The 15,570-nt window shown below is 38.2% G+C and overlaps 1 protein-coding gene across 1 annotated transcript in view; it reads right to left on the bottom strand.

The window, feature by feature from the left end:
- lim2.1 (lens intrinsic membrane protein 2.1) overlaps window positions 1–11,322 on the bottom strand; it is a 29,523-nt gene extending 18,201 nt beyond the window's left edge. Inside the window, exons 1-2 of the mRNA XM_028808987.2 lie at window positions 11,189–11,322; window positions 10,028–10,203 (exon numbers count right to left, since the gene is read on the bottom strand). Coding sequence (XP_028664820.1) covers window positions 10,028–10,202 — 175 coding nt within the window. The 5' untranslated portion in view covers window position 10,203; window positions 11,189–11,322. The remainder of the gene's footprint in view (window positions 1–10,027; window positions 10,204–11,188) is intronic.
- Window positions 11,323–15,570: the final 4,248 nt, after the last annotated feature.

Consider the following 15,570-nt stretch of genomic DNA (forward strand, 5'->3'; position numbering starts at 1 on the left):
GAAAAGCCCAAAGATGGTAAAAGGAAGGCATCTGCCCAGCTGTATACCAATAAAAAATAAGCAAAACAGAGACTAGAGAGGAACAATGGTCAGTAAAAACAGGTGCAGAATGAGCTAATTGAACAAAGTCAGAGTGATAAGAAATGATATATAAGTTTTGGGTTTTGAACTGTTGGGGGCTCAGCTCAATTTGATCATATTGGGTTGAGTCCGTGTTATTTTTATTGTTATTTTATTGCAATAAAATTATAGACTCTGTTTGCCTATCCTGAGACTCCTAATAGCTTTCATTTCAGGTAAAACGACTTCTGGTGACAATTTTTCGCTTCGACAAGAGGAGGTAAAAAAAAAACCTGTGTTTGTGTCCCATTGTATCACCGTTTAAGAGGGGTTTAGGAGGAGCGACTGTGTCTCCTTGGGGTGCATTCAGCCCCCCTCTTCACAACGGTGCATAGCGCTGGCAGGGGTTAGGAAGGAAGAGGTTGGCGAGCTAAGCGAACAGGGGCTAGTCTTTAAGAAGGGAGACTAAATGGATCCTAGTAATTACAGACCAATTAGTCTTACTTCTGTGCCATGCAAAATTATGGAAACTAATCATAAGAAATACATTAGAAAATGACCTAACGAAAATAATATTCTAAATAGCAGTCAGCATAAGTTTATGAGAGGAAGGTCCTGTCAAACCAATCTTTTAGATTTTTTAGAAGTAGCAACCAGAATAGTTTACAAGAACAAAACATACAACATAATATGACACTTTCAAAACGCATTTGGTACAGACACACAACAAAGGTTGATTCTGAAACTAGAAGCTGTTGGCATCAAAGGTAACCTACTAAACAGGATCTCTAGTCTGCAAACTGGCAGGAGGCAAAGAGTACAGATACTGTAAGTGGAGAATGCTCCCCATGGAGCAAGGTCATCACTGGAATCCTTCAGGGGTCTGTCTTTATACCATTACTTTTTCTAATTTATATTAATGACATTGATTCTGGTATAGTTGGTAAACTTGTCAAATTCACAGATGACGCACAAATTGGAGGGATGACAGACACTGAGGAGGCAGCAAAAAGAATTCAAAAAGACCTTCAGAACTGGGCGAACGCCTGGAAAATTCACAATTAATGTAGAACAATGCAAAGTGCTGCACATGGTTAAAGGGAAAACCAATTATAAATGGGAGAGAATGTCGTACAGGAAGCAACCTCTGAGAAGGATTTAGAACTTTATGTTGATGAAACCTTTTCATCAACTAAGCAATACACGGAAGCACTTAAAATGGCAAAGGAAACGTCAGGTTATATCATGTTGAATTTAAGTCAAAGGATGTTGTGTCCAAACTACATAATGCATTAGTAAGACCACATCTGGAGTATTATGCATAGTTCTGGTCACCACGGTACAAGAAAGACATAGCAGCACTTGAAGCTGTGCAGAGGAGATCAACCAGGTGCATCTCAGAACTTAAGGACGTGTCCTACTATAACAGACTCAGAGAATTAAATCTGTTTAGTCTTGTGCAGAGAAGACGGCATTGGGACCTAATCCAGATATTTAAAATCCTCATAGACATTGATAAAGTAAATCCAGCAACATTCTTTCAACTTAACAGTGAAACACATACTTGAGGACACCAGTGGAAATTAAGGGGTAGTGCATTTAAAACTGAAGCCTGGAAGCACTGCTTTATGCAAAGAGTTGTGGGACTCTGGAACAGACTACCGAGAAATGGAGGTGAAGTAGAAACCTTGACAACCTTTAATAAGAATCTGGATGACATATTGGGACAGCTTAGCTATTAGCTAAACAAATGGACTTGATGTACTGAATGGTCTCGTCTCATTTGTCAGACTTCTTATGTTCTTATGTTCCTATGATATCAGAGTTACCTACTATAAGATGGAAAGTTGCAAACTAATTACAATCTTTCTGAATTCATCTAATTGTTTTCCCCATATTTACATACAGTATGTTCATATCATTCATTAAAAAAGCATCAGTCTCTTAACACTGTATATACACTGTACATTTATTCAGAATTTTATTTTAATTTATATCCCTTAATATACATTACATTAGGTAGATTGTATAGATGAGCTGGAAGTTACAATATATTATTGATTAAGGCATTTAGCACTGTGCTTCATGCTTGATGTCTTATTGTAAAAATAACTATTTTTGAACAATCGTAATGTATGCTGAGTTGCTGATTGATAATGATGATAGAACTTTATTTGTCCCCAAAGAGAAATTTGGCTTTTTACAGAAGCTCTTTAAATAAATAAATACATACCTAGGTAGATATGTTAAGTAAGCAAATAAATAAATAAATAAATAAATAAATAAATAAATAAATAAATACTTTTGTCTGAACACACCAGATGACTATAAAGCAAGAAAATTAAAAAGAAAGACTTGACTGTCATAATCCCAGTAAGGCATTAGGCAATGTTTTGCTGTTGGTATAGTGTTTCTTGGCACACTTCTGCTGAATAATTTGCTTTCTGAAAGTCTTCAGTGTTAGTGTTTCAGAGAGAGAATGTGAAGAATTATTCATGATGGCACTTAGTTTTGTTTTAATTCGTTCCTTTCCCACAATCTTCAGGGGGTCCAGAGTGTGTCTCATAACAGAGCTTGCCCTTTTAAGTAGCTTATTGTTTCAATGGGCCTTTGTTGAAGTGAGGTCCTAGATTCCCGCTGTGAGAGCAGAATTTGTTCTAGATTCACAATCAGTGATAATAATAGATAATAACTGATCTCTTTTAATTAGCTGGTACAGCACAGCAGTATTGTTTTCACATTTATAAGACATAGATAGATAGATAGATCACGGGGTCCATGAGGGGTCTGGGCCTCCTAAAATCCACCACCAGCTCTTTGGTTTTGCTGGTGTTCAGGTGTAGGTGGTTTGAGTCGCACCATTTAACAAAGTCCTTGATTAGGTTCCTATACTCCTCCTCCTGCCCACTCCTGATGCAGCCCACGATAGCAGTGTCGTCAGCAAACTTTTGCACGTGGCAGGACTCCGAGTTGTATTGGAAGTCCGATATATATAGGCTGAACAGGAGAAAGCACAGTCTCCTGCAGTGCTCCTGTGCTGCTGACCACAATGTCAGACCTGCAGTTCCTGAGACGCACATACTGAGGTCTGTCTATAAGATAGTCCATGATCCATGCCACCAGGTATGAATCTACTCCCATCTCTGTCAGCTTGTCCCTAAGGAGCAGAGGTTGGATGGTGTTGAACGTGCTAGAGAAGTCCAGAAACATAATTCTTACTGCACCACTGCCTCTGTCCAAGTGGGAGAGGGATCGGTGTAGCATGTAGATGATGGCATCCTCTGCTCCCACCTTCTCCTGGTATGTGAACTGCAGAGGGTCGAGGGTGTGGCGGACCTGTGGCCTTAGGTATTGAAGCAGCAGCCACTCCATGGTCTTCATCACATGTGACGTGTGGGCGACAGGCCTGAAGTCATTCAGCTCACCAGGATGTGATACCTTTGGGACTGGGGTGATGCAAGATGTTTTCCAAAGCCTCTCCCCTGTTCCAGGCTCAGGTTGAAGATGCACTGTAGAGGACTCCCCAGCTCCAACGCACAGGCCTTCAACATTCATGGCGATACTCCATCTGGACCCACTGCTTTGCTGACACGAAGTCTCCTCAGCTCTCTGCTTACCTGGGCTGCTGTAATTGTGGGTGGGGGGAAACTCTCTCCTATACTGGTATCAGCAGAAGGATGGGTGGAGGATGCGGTACTCTGAGGTGAGAGTGAGAGTGGGTTAGGGTGGTCAAACCTGCTAAAAAAGTTGTTCATCAGGTTTGCTTTCTCCCTGTCTCTCTCGATGGAGGCACCCTGCTTCGAGCTGCAGCCAGTGATGATCTTCATCCCATCCCACACTTAAAATGTCTGTGCATCTTCATATTTGAATTAGTTTACTGTTTCAATTTTACCTTCAGCATAGTTACTTCAACTTGGATATTTTTCATGTTTTTTCTTTTACTTGTTCAACAGCCACTCCACCAAACGTTTAAGTGATCGCCGATCACGATCATTCAGGATTTTTTTCCGGCCACATTTCTTCCTCGAATGCAATGGGTCCCCACTATCCTTCAAGTTTTTAATAATACGTTGGACAGTTCTCAACCCAATTTTAGTAGTTTCTGCAATCTCCTTAGATGTTTTCTCTGCTTGATGCATGCCAATGATTTGACCCTTCTCAAACAGACTAACATCTTTTCCACGACCATGAGATGTGTCTTTCGACATGGTTGTTTAAGAAATGAGAAGCAACTCATTGCACCAGTTGGGGTTAAATAACTTGTTGCCAGCTGAAAGATAATCGCCCATGCAGTAATTATCCAATAGGAGGCTCGTACCTATTTGCTTAGTTAAATCCAGGTGGAGACTTTTTTTTTGGCCAGGCAGTGTATATTTAAATTAGAGTGTGACAGATCTAATTGTAGATCAAAAAATGCCAGTTTAAGACAAGGTCAAAACACAAGTTGACAAGAGATTGATAGTTCAGTCAATTTACACCAAATTCAAAGTCGAAACTAGGTATCCATCTTACTAACCGAAGGTTGTAAACCAGATATGGACGCAGGGCGCTGGGCACATCGAGGTGCACGCGCACTGCCGCCCGCCACAGAGCAAAAAAAGAAACGAGAGGATTCGAAGGTTGTATTACAGTACGGAAACCCCAGAGGTTTACTAAGCGAAGCTGTGACAACGCGCGTGCCTACAATGCACTTGCGAAAGGAGTCACGGCTCAAACCAACTGTGACAACGCGCGCACATACAACGCACTTGCGAAAGGAGTCGCGGCTCAAACCAAAGAAAACACAGAGACGAGACTACGACCTGTGGACTGCACCTGGGGTAAAGCGTGCACGCCAGGTTGTACAGCCGCCCAGACGTGACCGCCCACACCACCGCATATACCTTCCATGATATGTCTTCACGCAGCGGCTTCCCACCGAGGTGCATATTGCGCTGTGGCGCTCGCCCCACAGTCAGACGCAGCGGCTTCCCAGAGTCAGTAGGTGGCCCCCAAACAACACAACCTGTTCAAACAGTCGGTGTCAGCGAAGGCAACAGACTCACGTCTCCACAAAACAAAACCGCTTTAGTACAGATATGCTTATTGGATTAAATGACATTTCCCCAGACGCAGCCGCCCTCCATGATATGTCATCCATCCACATATCGGACGGAACAGAAACTGATTGCCATTCTAGGATTTCCGATTCGCCAGCGAATCGCGGGGTTAATTGTTAGCTAAAGTTTGCTCTAAAACAAAGTTCCTTATGGAAGTCTTACATTTATATTACAGCACACTTTGGCCATGTTGCTATGGGAAAAAGAAAACACACAAAATGGTGGTGTCCCCAAAAAGTAAAGACATAAAATGATCAAATAAAGTAAGAGTTAAAAATAATGGTAAAGCTTTAGATTAGGTACTGCAAAAACGCATCAGTTACAGTATGCATTTACTCTTATGTTACAAGACCTTAACAAACATTTCTTTGGGTCTCCATAGCACTTATAAAACATCAGTTGAGTGTTTATTTGTCTCTTCAATGTGACCAACTAACAAAACTTCACTTTGGAGTGATGATCTGAGGTGGCTTACCTGAGATGTATTTCTCTTGATATTACATTTTTAGTATAAGATCTGTGAATTCCTCATATTAACAAGTCATTTCACCATCATGTCAACATTCCACACTGTCAAGAGATGAATAACCCATCTACTGATGTTTTATACAGTAAGGGTTATGAAGACCAAAAGAGGCCTTTGTTAAGGTCTTGTTACATGGGAGTAAATGAGTAATAAATACATTTCTGCTGTACCTAAACTAAAGTGTTACCAAAATAATGAATCAAAAAATAAAACAAAGCATAAATCTACATTTCCTCTATCCTAAGACATTAGCATCAAGAACACTCCTTCAGGTTTAGAAGGTTGCCTCAGGTGAAATTTCCAAAGCAATCTAGGAGCTTTAACATCTTTGTCTGGGACCCAAGAATGATCTTAGGGTCCATAACCCCTCCAAAGCACTAAGTTATGAACATGGGAATTCAAACAACAAGTGTCGGTAATCTTCAGCCTTATTTGGACTCACTAACAATAATAATAGAATAGAAAAAGCACTTAAACTGATTTTAACCTTGACACAGTAGGATACATTTTATCATTAGTTTGTAATAAGTGGCAGGTCAAATCAAATTTATTATTTTTAAAGAACCAAGTTATTTGGGTGTTGTTTTCTAGAATGGAACATTCTTGGTAATCTCTTGTAGAGCCACACTTTATTTTTAATCCGGTAGGCAAAACCTTTTGCTTACGGTTAACATACAAGTAGTATCAAAGGTATTAGAATTCCTGAAGTTATTTAAAAATGATGATACCTAAAGTTAATTTTTGTTTTAAATTGAATTTTAAACAAACTGGAGACATTGAACCAGTTACTTTAGTGTCCAATATAAACAAAAAATTGTCTCTGTGAAGACCAGCACTTGCTCATAAGAAATGGGACGTTTCTTCAAGGGCATGAAATTGGTTGCTTTGGAGAGCCTGTCAAGCATAACCAAAACATTTGTATAACTACAAATGTTGTAGAGACCTACAAATCCATTCTCATGTGCTCTCAATGTCTGTGTGGTGGTGGCTGCAGTTAGAGAAGTCCTTCTGGGCTGATATTCAAGATTTAACTTGATTAAAAGTAGCATGTGTCTCAATGCAATCCGCTACATCTCTTGAAATGAATGCTACAGTAAGTATCTAAAATTTTTATTTTATTTTCTGTATCCTAGGATCCCAGAAACTAAGGAATCATGATGCCATAATATTTTCTGAGAAATACTTGTAATATACTTTTATGAGCTACAATGGGAAGGGCTTCAGCTTTTTTAGTTTCTCATGCTATGAAATACTAATCAGAGCTCAATTTTATCATCCATAATAAAACTGTGACCATTTACTGTATCAATTTGACATCTTCATTCATTTAAACTAATTTGGCCAGCTCCACAGAGGTTTCAGATTTCTTGCTTCTTATTGGGGAATATGGTGGATATACAGTAATGCTGTAGCCCATTTCTTTCATTTTCTTTCAAACAGCTGACTTTACAGCCATTTTTTCAAATGTCTCTCCTACATTCTTACCAGTCATATTGTTTTCTTACAAGCCACTCGTAAATTCTGAAATTCCATCATCTTAATTGAAGCCAACGTTTACCAATAACATCTTAACATTTATTAAATATTCAATTATAGGCTTGTTTCCTTGTCTGAAAGTTAGCAGTCTGATTATTCATATTGACTCTCTTTCAGGACCATAAATATGACATGAAACTCTCTCAGAAACCTTTTAAGTTCTCACAGCAGGGGTGATTAGAACCATTAGCCTGTTAAAATGTGATTTATTTGAATTGTGCCTGATTTATGTACTATGTTTTTCTAGTGTCTCTTCTCACTGCTTTGGGTTTTGAAATACCCACATTTTAATTATGAAGTTAGTATTTTGATCAAAAGTGTTTAAAATAATTTTAAATAATTCTGCCCCTTGTCCAATGCCATTGTTTTTCACTGCCATTTTGAGAATTTGTTGCCATGACCTTTTAGCTGCGGAGTGTGGTTTTGGGGTCATGACCTATGGCTCACTGTTTTAAAGTTTGATGTATTTCACTTCCTTCTATTCAAGATTATACATAAACTTCTTTAAAACTTTGTGTGTGATTAATTTTCCTGGCACAAGGAATTTAGCTTAGGTTTTTTGTGATACTGTGTTTTAATTTTCTGGGTTTGATCCTTGCCTGTTTATATTGACTCATTATTACTTTGTGTTCCATTCCCTTTAAAAATCCAGCTGTCTCTATCTATCTATCTATCTATCTATCTATCTATCTATCTATCTATCTATCTATCTATCTATCTATCTATCTATCTATCTATCTATCTATCTATCTATCTATCTATCTATCTATCTATCTATCTATCTATCTATCTATCTATCTATCTATCTATCTATCTATCTATCTATCTATCTATCTATCTATCTATCTAAATGGCTCAAAGTCTACATCACTTTCAGTTTCCATGTTTATCTTTGCTCAAATCATCTAGGCTTCATGTCTCAGGTGGCTTTGGTACTGGCAAACTGTTGACATTTTGCATTAGTCTCATTGCTGAAGACAGATTGGGGCATTCAATGGATTTCTTGTTTTTGGTAGAGAAGCCAGAGACATTGATCAGAAAGAAGTAACAGTCGGTCACATGTTCCTTCTGTCCTCGTCATTTCATTGGGACAATGAAAACCATTGACTTCCAAGCACCTCTAAGCCAAGATCGACAGTGCATGTGCCACAAAAAATGGGAGGAGCCCACGGTTTGTTTTGATCACTAATTTTACAACCAAAGTAGAGCTCCTACGCTTTCTTAACAAGTGCAGCCATGCAGCTCCTGTAGTGCTTCAGCATCTACTTGCTACAAATGTAGTAGAATGTATCATTAATGTTGCAACATTGGCAAGATATTTCACCTTTAACAAATTGTAATCTAGACAATAAATGGTAGGTAAGTAGGCATGCTATGCTATACTGTAGAATAAATACATCTGCACACATGCAAAATGATATCAACGTAATGCAAACATTATGTATGCAAGCTGCTTTTAGAGCCAGTCCTGTCATCATCCATTCTGACTTAGCTTCCCCAGGTGTGTCTAAGTCTTAGCAAATCCATTGCACACTGTTAACCCTTCACCTGGCATGCCTAAACTAAACAAAACAGCTTACTTTGCTATGTTGTGGGCAACATGTTAGCACACTTAAAAATATTAGAGGATATCACAAAAATCTGTGATTGCAATAAAATCGGTACATTTGATCAGCAGCCCAAAATCCATAAAATACACCCAAAAGTATTCAGGAAGAAAATTCTTTGTTCTCCAGTGTTATCAGAGGCCTAATGACAATGATGTGATCCTTTTAATCATAGCAAACACTGCATTTTTCTTGTGTAAATGTAATGGTTTATATCTGAAGAAAGTCATGCTTATATATCACATATCCCATTTAATCCATCCATCCATCCACAGGGTCACGGGGGTCTGCTGGAGCCAATCACAGCCAACACAGGGCGCAAGGCAGGGAACCAATCCACCAACCCACCACAGGACACACACACACACCCACACATCAAGCACACACTAGGGCCAATTTAGAATCGCCAGTCGACCTAACCTGCATGTCTTTGGACTGTGGGAGGAAACTGAAGCGCCCGGAGGAAACCCACGCAGACACGGGGAGAACATGCAAACTCCACACAGGGAGGACCCGAGAAGAGAACCCAGGTATGCTAACTGTGAGGCAGCAGCACCACCACTGCACCACCGTGCCGCCCTTATCCCATTTTATATCAAGCTTAATTTACATGAAGGTGATGGTTATATTACATAATATTATAATAAAACTTTTCTGCTCTTCAAGAATACAGACACTTTCTGGAAATATAAAAGAACCAACAACACACATATTATAGTCATTCATGTGATTAAAGTAACGTAGCATAACTTGAAAACTGCCATCTTCAGCAATTATTAAATGCAAAATAATGAATGTAACTATCACTACCCAGGACTGCAAAGTTGCCAAAACCCTGTGAGAAAAGACTGAATGAATTATAATATGATCAAGACTTTTAATGTAGAGATGATATTGGACTTATTTTACTCACACATGAGTTAATTTGGAGTTTCAATATAAATAATGTCTTTACTTAAAAAGTAAATATATAAGTATTGAAGTCAATTTTGAAAAAATGTCACCTAGCTGAAAGATTGAATTCTTTTGTAAACACACATTGCAAACAGATAAACATACATATGGGCCATACCAAAGATGACATTAATTAAAGCTGAAACTAGCAAATCAGTATTATAATATGTCACAAAAACATATTTGTAGTTCAGATTAATGTAAAAAAAAAAATCTGAAAAGAGAACACAATTATCATTTCTTACCAATACTGTCTGTGTGTGAATAACATTTTCCAGGTACACAATACCGCCACAGTCCTTGATGCATGTAGTTGGTTGAATGACGGTACTGCAGCCAATAATCTGTTGCCGTGGAAACAATCAAGAGTATGTTCCCAACACCAGCGCAGAAGAGCCCTCCTCCCATAAAGCTGTACATCCTGCAGCAATTGAGAAAAATCTGTTTATCATGAGTTACCATAGCATAGATAGATAGATAGATAGATAGATAGATAGATAGATAGATAGATAGATAGATAGATAGATAGATAGATAGATAGATAGATAGATAGACATCTTGCCTGAAGAAGGGGCCTGAGTTGCCTCGAAAGCTTGCATATTGTAATCTTTTTAGTTAACTGTGGTGTAGCTAATCATTTTCACAGTATAATATGAATGCAGAACTTAATATTTTTTCTGAAAAATCTTTAGGTTTTTAATTCTACCTGCAGTACCTAAAAGTTGAGCCAGATTCCACATGGAGGCCTGTAAATGCCAGTCCAAGACAATCAGCCAATCAGTACTTGGTTTTATTAAAGTTTTAAAAAGCTGTATAGGTTACTTTTAAAACTAGTGACTCAAAAACAAACAAATAAATAAATAAGGAGGCTTTCTGTTTCCTCTCTTTTGCCAAGTGCCTCTTGGTTGTCGCACATATATAGATCTATCTATCTATCTATCTATCTATCTATCTATCTATCTATCTATCTATCTATCTATCTATCTGTCTGTCTGTCTGTCTGTCTGTCTGTCTGTCTGTCTGTCTGTCTGTCTGTCTGTCTGTCTGTCTGGTGTTTTAAAATCAGTGTATGCTTTACTTTTCTATTATTTTTATAGCAATACCAATTAGAAATTAATAACAATGTGGTCATTGCCAACTTCATTACAATAGTGTGTATTTATGTTGTAACTGTTGCAGCTCCTGTATAATCTCTAGTTTAATTAAATTACCCCTTTCCACCTCACCTCATACTGTAGCTAGTGGTCATTATGTGCCACTTAAGAGCATTAGCCCTGTAGACTGAATGTGCAAAGATAATGTCTAAATTCAGCAAGCACTACTTAATGAATTTAATCAGAAATATAAACTATTTTTCAGAAATCTTTTTTTTTCTAAGCAGAAAAAATAAAAACTTAACCACATACCTTTATTAATCCCTCCTTTGAATTCTGTGCTACAGTTCAATTCTCTGATCTTTACAGCTCATATCGGCAAATTCCCTGCATCTGTCATTAGTGCCTATTTTGTCCTTGTTGATAACGAATGGGAAACATGAAAACAACAAAGAGGACTGAGGGACAATGGTAGAGTTGAGCCTGTAGTATCCAATTGGTCGATTGCAGTTTTGTAGTTTGGGAATTTGCTGAAAAAACAAAAATATTTTGAGCTTTGCAAGCTTGAACAAAACTGATGACTGGATGGATCTGAGTTTGAAAAGCAGCATTCTTTTGCTTTTAGTGAAAGTGCTAAATTACTTTGGGAATAACATTTATTTACATTTTTTTTCTTGGATATAAAATGCCTGCAGTTAATAAAATGTGCCCACTGTCATGTTATCAATATTAATGACAATTTCCTTAACAAGGGAATATTCGTCATTGTTTGGGCCATGCAGGTGTCTGCAGATAACATGAAAGCCCATAATATTCTAGGGATACTAATGAGTACCTATGGCAGACATCAGTCTATAAAGTCTCAAATCATGATTTGCCACATAAAGTGCCTTCAGAAAGTATTCAAGCCTTTTCACGTTTTACAAATTTTGTTATGTTGCAGCCTTCTGCTAAGATCATTTACATTCACTTGTTTCCCTTATCAATCAGTACTCAATACCCGAAAATGACAAAACAAAAGCAGGATTTTAGAAACTTTTGCAATTTTTTTTTTTTAAAAAAAAGAAAAAAACGGAAGTATTAGATTGACACAAGTATTCAAACCCTTTGCCCAATACTACATTTTAGTACCTTTGGCATTGATTTCAGCCTGGTGTCTTCTTGGGTTTGACACAGCAAACTTCACACACCTGGATTAGATGTTTTCTGCCATTGAACTTTGCAGATTCTCTCACACTCTATCAGATTTGGTGGAGTCCATCAGTAGATGGTGTTTAATTAAGTCTGGGCTTCGAATGGGCTATTCAAGGATGTTCCCAGAGCTAATCCTGTGCTTTCTTTGCTTTGTACTTAAGATTATTGTCATGATTCCTTCATCCCAGTCTAAGGTCCAGAGCACTCTGGAACAGGTTTTCATTAAGGATATCTGTGTACTTTACTCTTTTCAGCTTTTCCTCAGCCTTGTCTAGTTTCCCAGTCCCTGCTGATGATAAACAACCCCAAAGCATGATGCTGCCACCATCACGCTTCACCATTAGAACGATATTATGCAGCTGGTGAGTGGTGCCTTCTTTTCTACAGATGTGCTGCTTAGAATTTAGTCCAAACAGTTTAATGTTGGTTTCATCAGACCAGAGATTGTGGTTTCTCATAGTCTGATAGTCTTTTAGCTGGTCTTACTACCATCCTGTAGACCTTTCCTTTCACTCTTGCTGATACCCATCTGTCACAAATCACTCCTGACACTCTTCTCCACCCATTCCACCCTGCCTGTACTCTCTTTTTCATTCCTCTTCTACAATCCCTTTTACTCTGTACTGTTTATGTCAAGGTTTTAAACTCAAACTCCTTCGCCAACTCTACTCCCTTCATCCTCACTGTTCCACTGACCTCCCTCCCATTTACACACATGTATTCTGTTTTGTTTCTACTGACCTTCATTCCTCTCCTCTCTTGAGCATATCTCCACCTCTCCAGGGTCTCCTCAACCTGCTCCCTACTCTCGCTACAGATCACAATGTCATCAGCAAACATCATAGTCAATGGGGACTCCTGTCTAACCTCATCTGTCAACCTGTCCATCATCTGGATACCTTACCATAAAGCCCAGATAGGAGGATTGTTGTCCTGCAGGAATTTTCCCTCATTTCTACACAGGTTCTCTGGAGCTCAGCCAGAGTGACCATTGGGTTCTTGGTGACCTGTCTTGCTAAGGCCCATGTCACTGATTATAGCCAGCTCCAGGAACAACTGTGGTTGCTCCGAACTTCTTTCATTTAAGAATTATGGAGGCCACTTTGCTCTTAGGAATCTTTAATGCTGCAGAAGACATTCTGTAGCCTTTTAACCTTAACATAATGCTGCCTCTGAGCTCCGGAGGCAATTCCTTCAACCTCTTCTCTTGGTTTTTGTTGTGATACACATTGTCAACTGTGGGACCTTCTATAGACAGGTGTGTTTGCGTCTTTCCTTAACATGTGCACTCATTTGAAATGACCACATGGGAACTCCAAACAAGGTGTAGAAATATCACAATGATGATCAAAAGAGTGGGACGTAACTGAGCCACACTCAAAGTGTCATAGCTAAGGTTCTGAATGCCTGTCTCAATGAGATATTTCAGTTTTTATTTTCAATAAATTTGCAAAGATTTCTGAAATACTGATTGTTACTTCATGAAAGAAAACCTGAAAGATTTTATTTAGCACAAGGCTGCAACATAACAAAATGTGAAAAAAGTGATGAGATCTGAACACTTTTTGAAGGTACTGTGGATAATATCAGAAGATCTTAGATTCTAAACTTAAATCACAGTGTTTTTTGTAGTTATTATTATTAAAATTGAATTTAATCTATTAATCTATCCATATTTCACATTATTTGTTCCACTAAATTAGCAAATGCTCTTGGCTCATAAGTGTAGATTTACTAATATCACTTTATAACAATGGACGTTCTGTTCTGAATAGCCTTATTTTTCGCAAGATGCTTCTTAAAATAATATCACAGAAAATAAAATGCAATATAGGCTTTAGGTACAGCATAAGTAAATAAAAATCCTTCCTGTGTTTGTTATAAGGCATCCATTCATTTAGTCTTTTGTCAATTTCTTTCTTGTTTTAAAAGAATTCAGTAAACAATGGTCAATTACTGCAGATGCAAAAAAGCTTTTATGTAGAAAAACAGAGATGCAGATCAAGTGAATTATATAAAGCAAAAATAAACCATCACCCATCATTCAGAATTGTCAGTGCTGAGAGGTTAGTGATTGGCTATGATTAAATCCTAATTACCTATACAAATCTTTATACATTAAAATAGTAACCCCATTAAAAAGGTATTTTTCTAACATATTTCACCTTTATTGTCTGTCTCTTGAGTAGAAATGAATTTACATTTGTCTTCTTTCTTTTGCTACATGTATCACTAGATGAACTTTCAAAGAAACAAGCGGCAGTACAGCATTGTATAACAGCTATACCGAGGACTTGTTATTATTTGCATAAATTAGCAAAAAAATTGTTAAGATTATTTGGGTGGCACAGTGTCTCAATGGTAGCGCGGCTGCCTCACAATAAGGAGACCAGGGTTTGTGTTCTAGGCCCTCCCTTTGTGGAGTTTGTGTGTTCTCCCCGTATCTGTGTGGTGTTCATCTGATTTCCTCCCACAGTCTAAAGACATGCACGTTAGGTGAATTGGTGACCCTAAATTGGCTGCTAGGTCTGTGTGTGTGTGTGTTTGTCCTGCTACAGAATGGTATCCTGTCCAGGGTTTCTTCCTGCCTTGCACCCGATGCTAGCTGCGATAAACTCCAGTGGACCCTTGTGACCCTATTCAGGAGTAAGCGGGTTAGGAAATAGAAATGACTAATAGGATTATTTGCACTAAATTTTATTTTGATAATGCCAGTAATAGGAAACAGCTGTCTGAATGTTTTAAATAGTACTATGCTTTTGATTAAGAAGAAAATGCACATGAAAGAAAATTGGTGTTTTACTGTAAGCACTTACTAGGAGACAGAATAATTTATTCATTATTTAGGAAGGGACACTGACGAGAAGTAAGGTGAACACCAAAACATTCATGTATGTTTCAGTTTGTGAAAGGAATATTCCCATGTATTCACAGCCACATATATTATTTTTTTGCATGTTCCAACCATGTCTACACAGGCATAGCCTGCCTTGTTCAATGAGTGTGTGCCAGAGTGACCCGAACTCCTGTGGGGGCACTTGTATGTATGAATGCAATACCCGTAAAGGATCTGCTATGTTTTTGAGTGAGATCTGACTTGCAAAAATTACAACAGGCTCCTGCATCCTGTTATTCAGCTTAGCTATTTGCAATATTTGGGAAATATCACCAGAAAAAATGACAGACTGAAAAAAAATTAACAAAATGTGATTACATTGACTATGAAAACTCACACTATTTTCATATAAATTTTCTCCCAAAATGCCAAAGACATACTGTTACTGTATGCTGATTAACATCTCCCAAATGTCTATGTGTGTGACTTATTGAACTGGATTCCTGTCGAGAGTTTGGCAGACTGAAGTAGAAAGGTGGCTGTAAGTCTGCATGGGAAGCTACAGTTACAGAGCCTGCCGATATTATAAGTTGTAAAAAAGAGACACAACAAAGTGAAAGAGTTAGGGCACCACCTTGGTGACCCCATATACTGTAATTCGAAA

The sequence above is a fragment of the Erpetoichthys calabaricus genome, chromosome 9 (assembly GCF_900747795.2).
Source record: "Erpetoichthys calabaricus chromosome 9, fErpCal1.3, whole genome shotgun sequence".
NCBI lineage: Eukaryota > Metazoa > Chordata > Cladistia > Polypteriformes > Polypteridae > Erpetoichthys > Erpetoichthys calabaricus.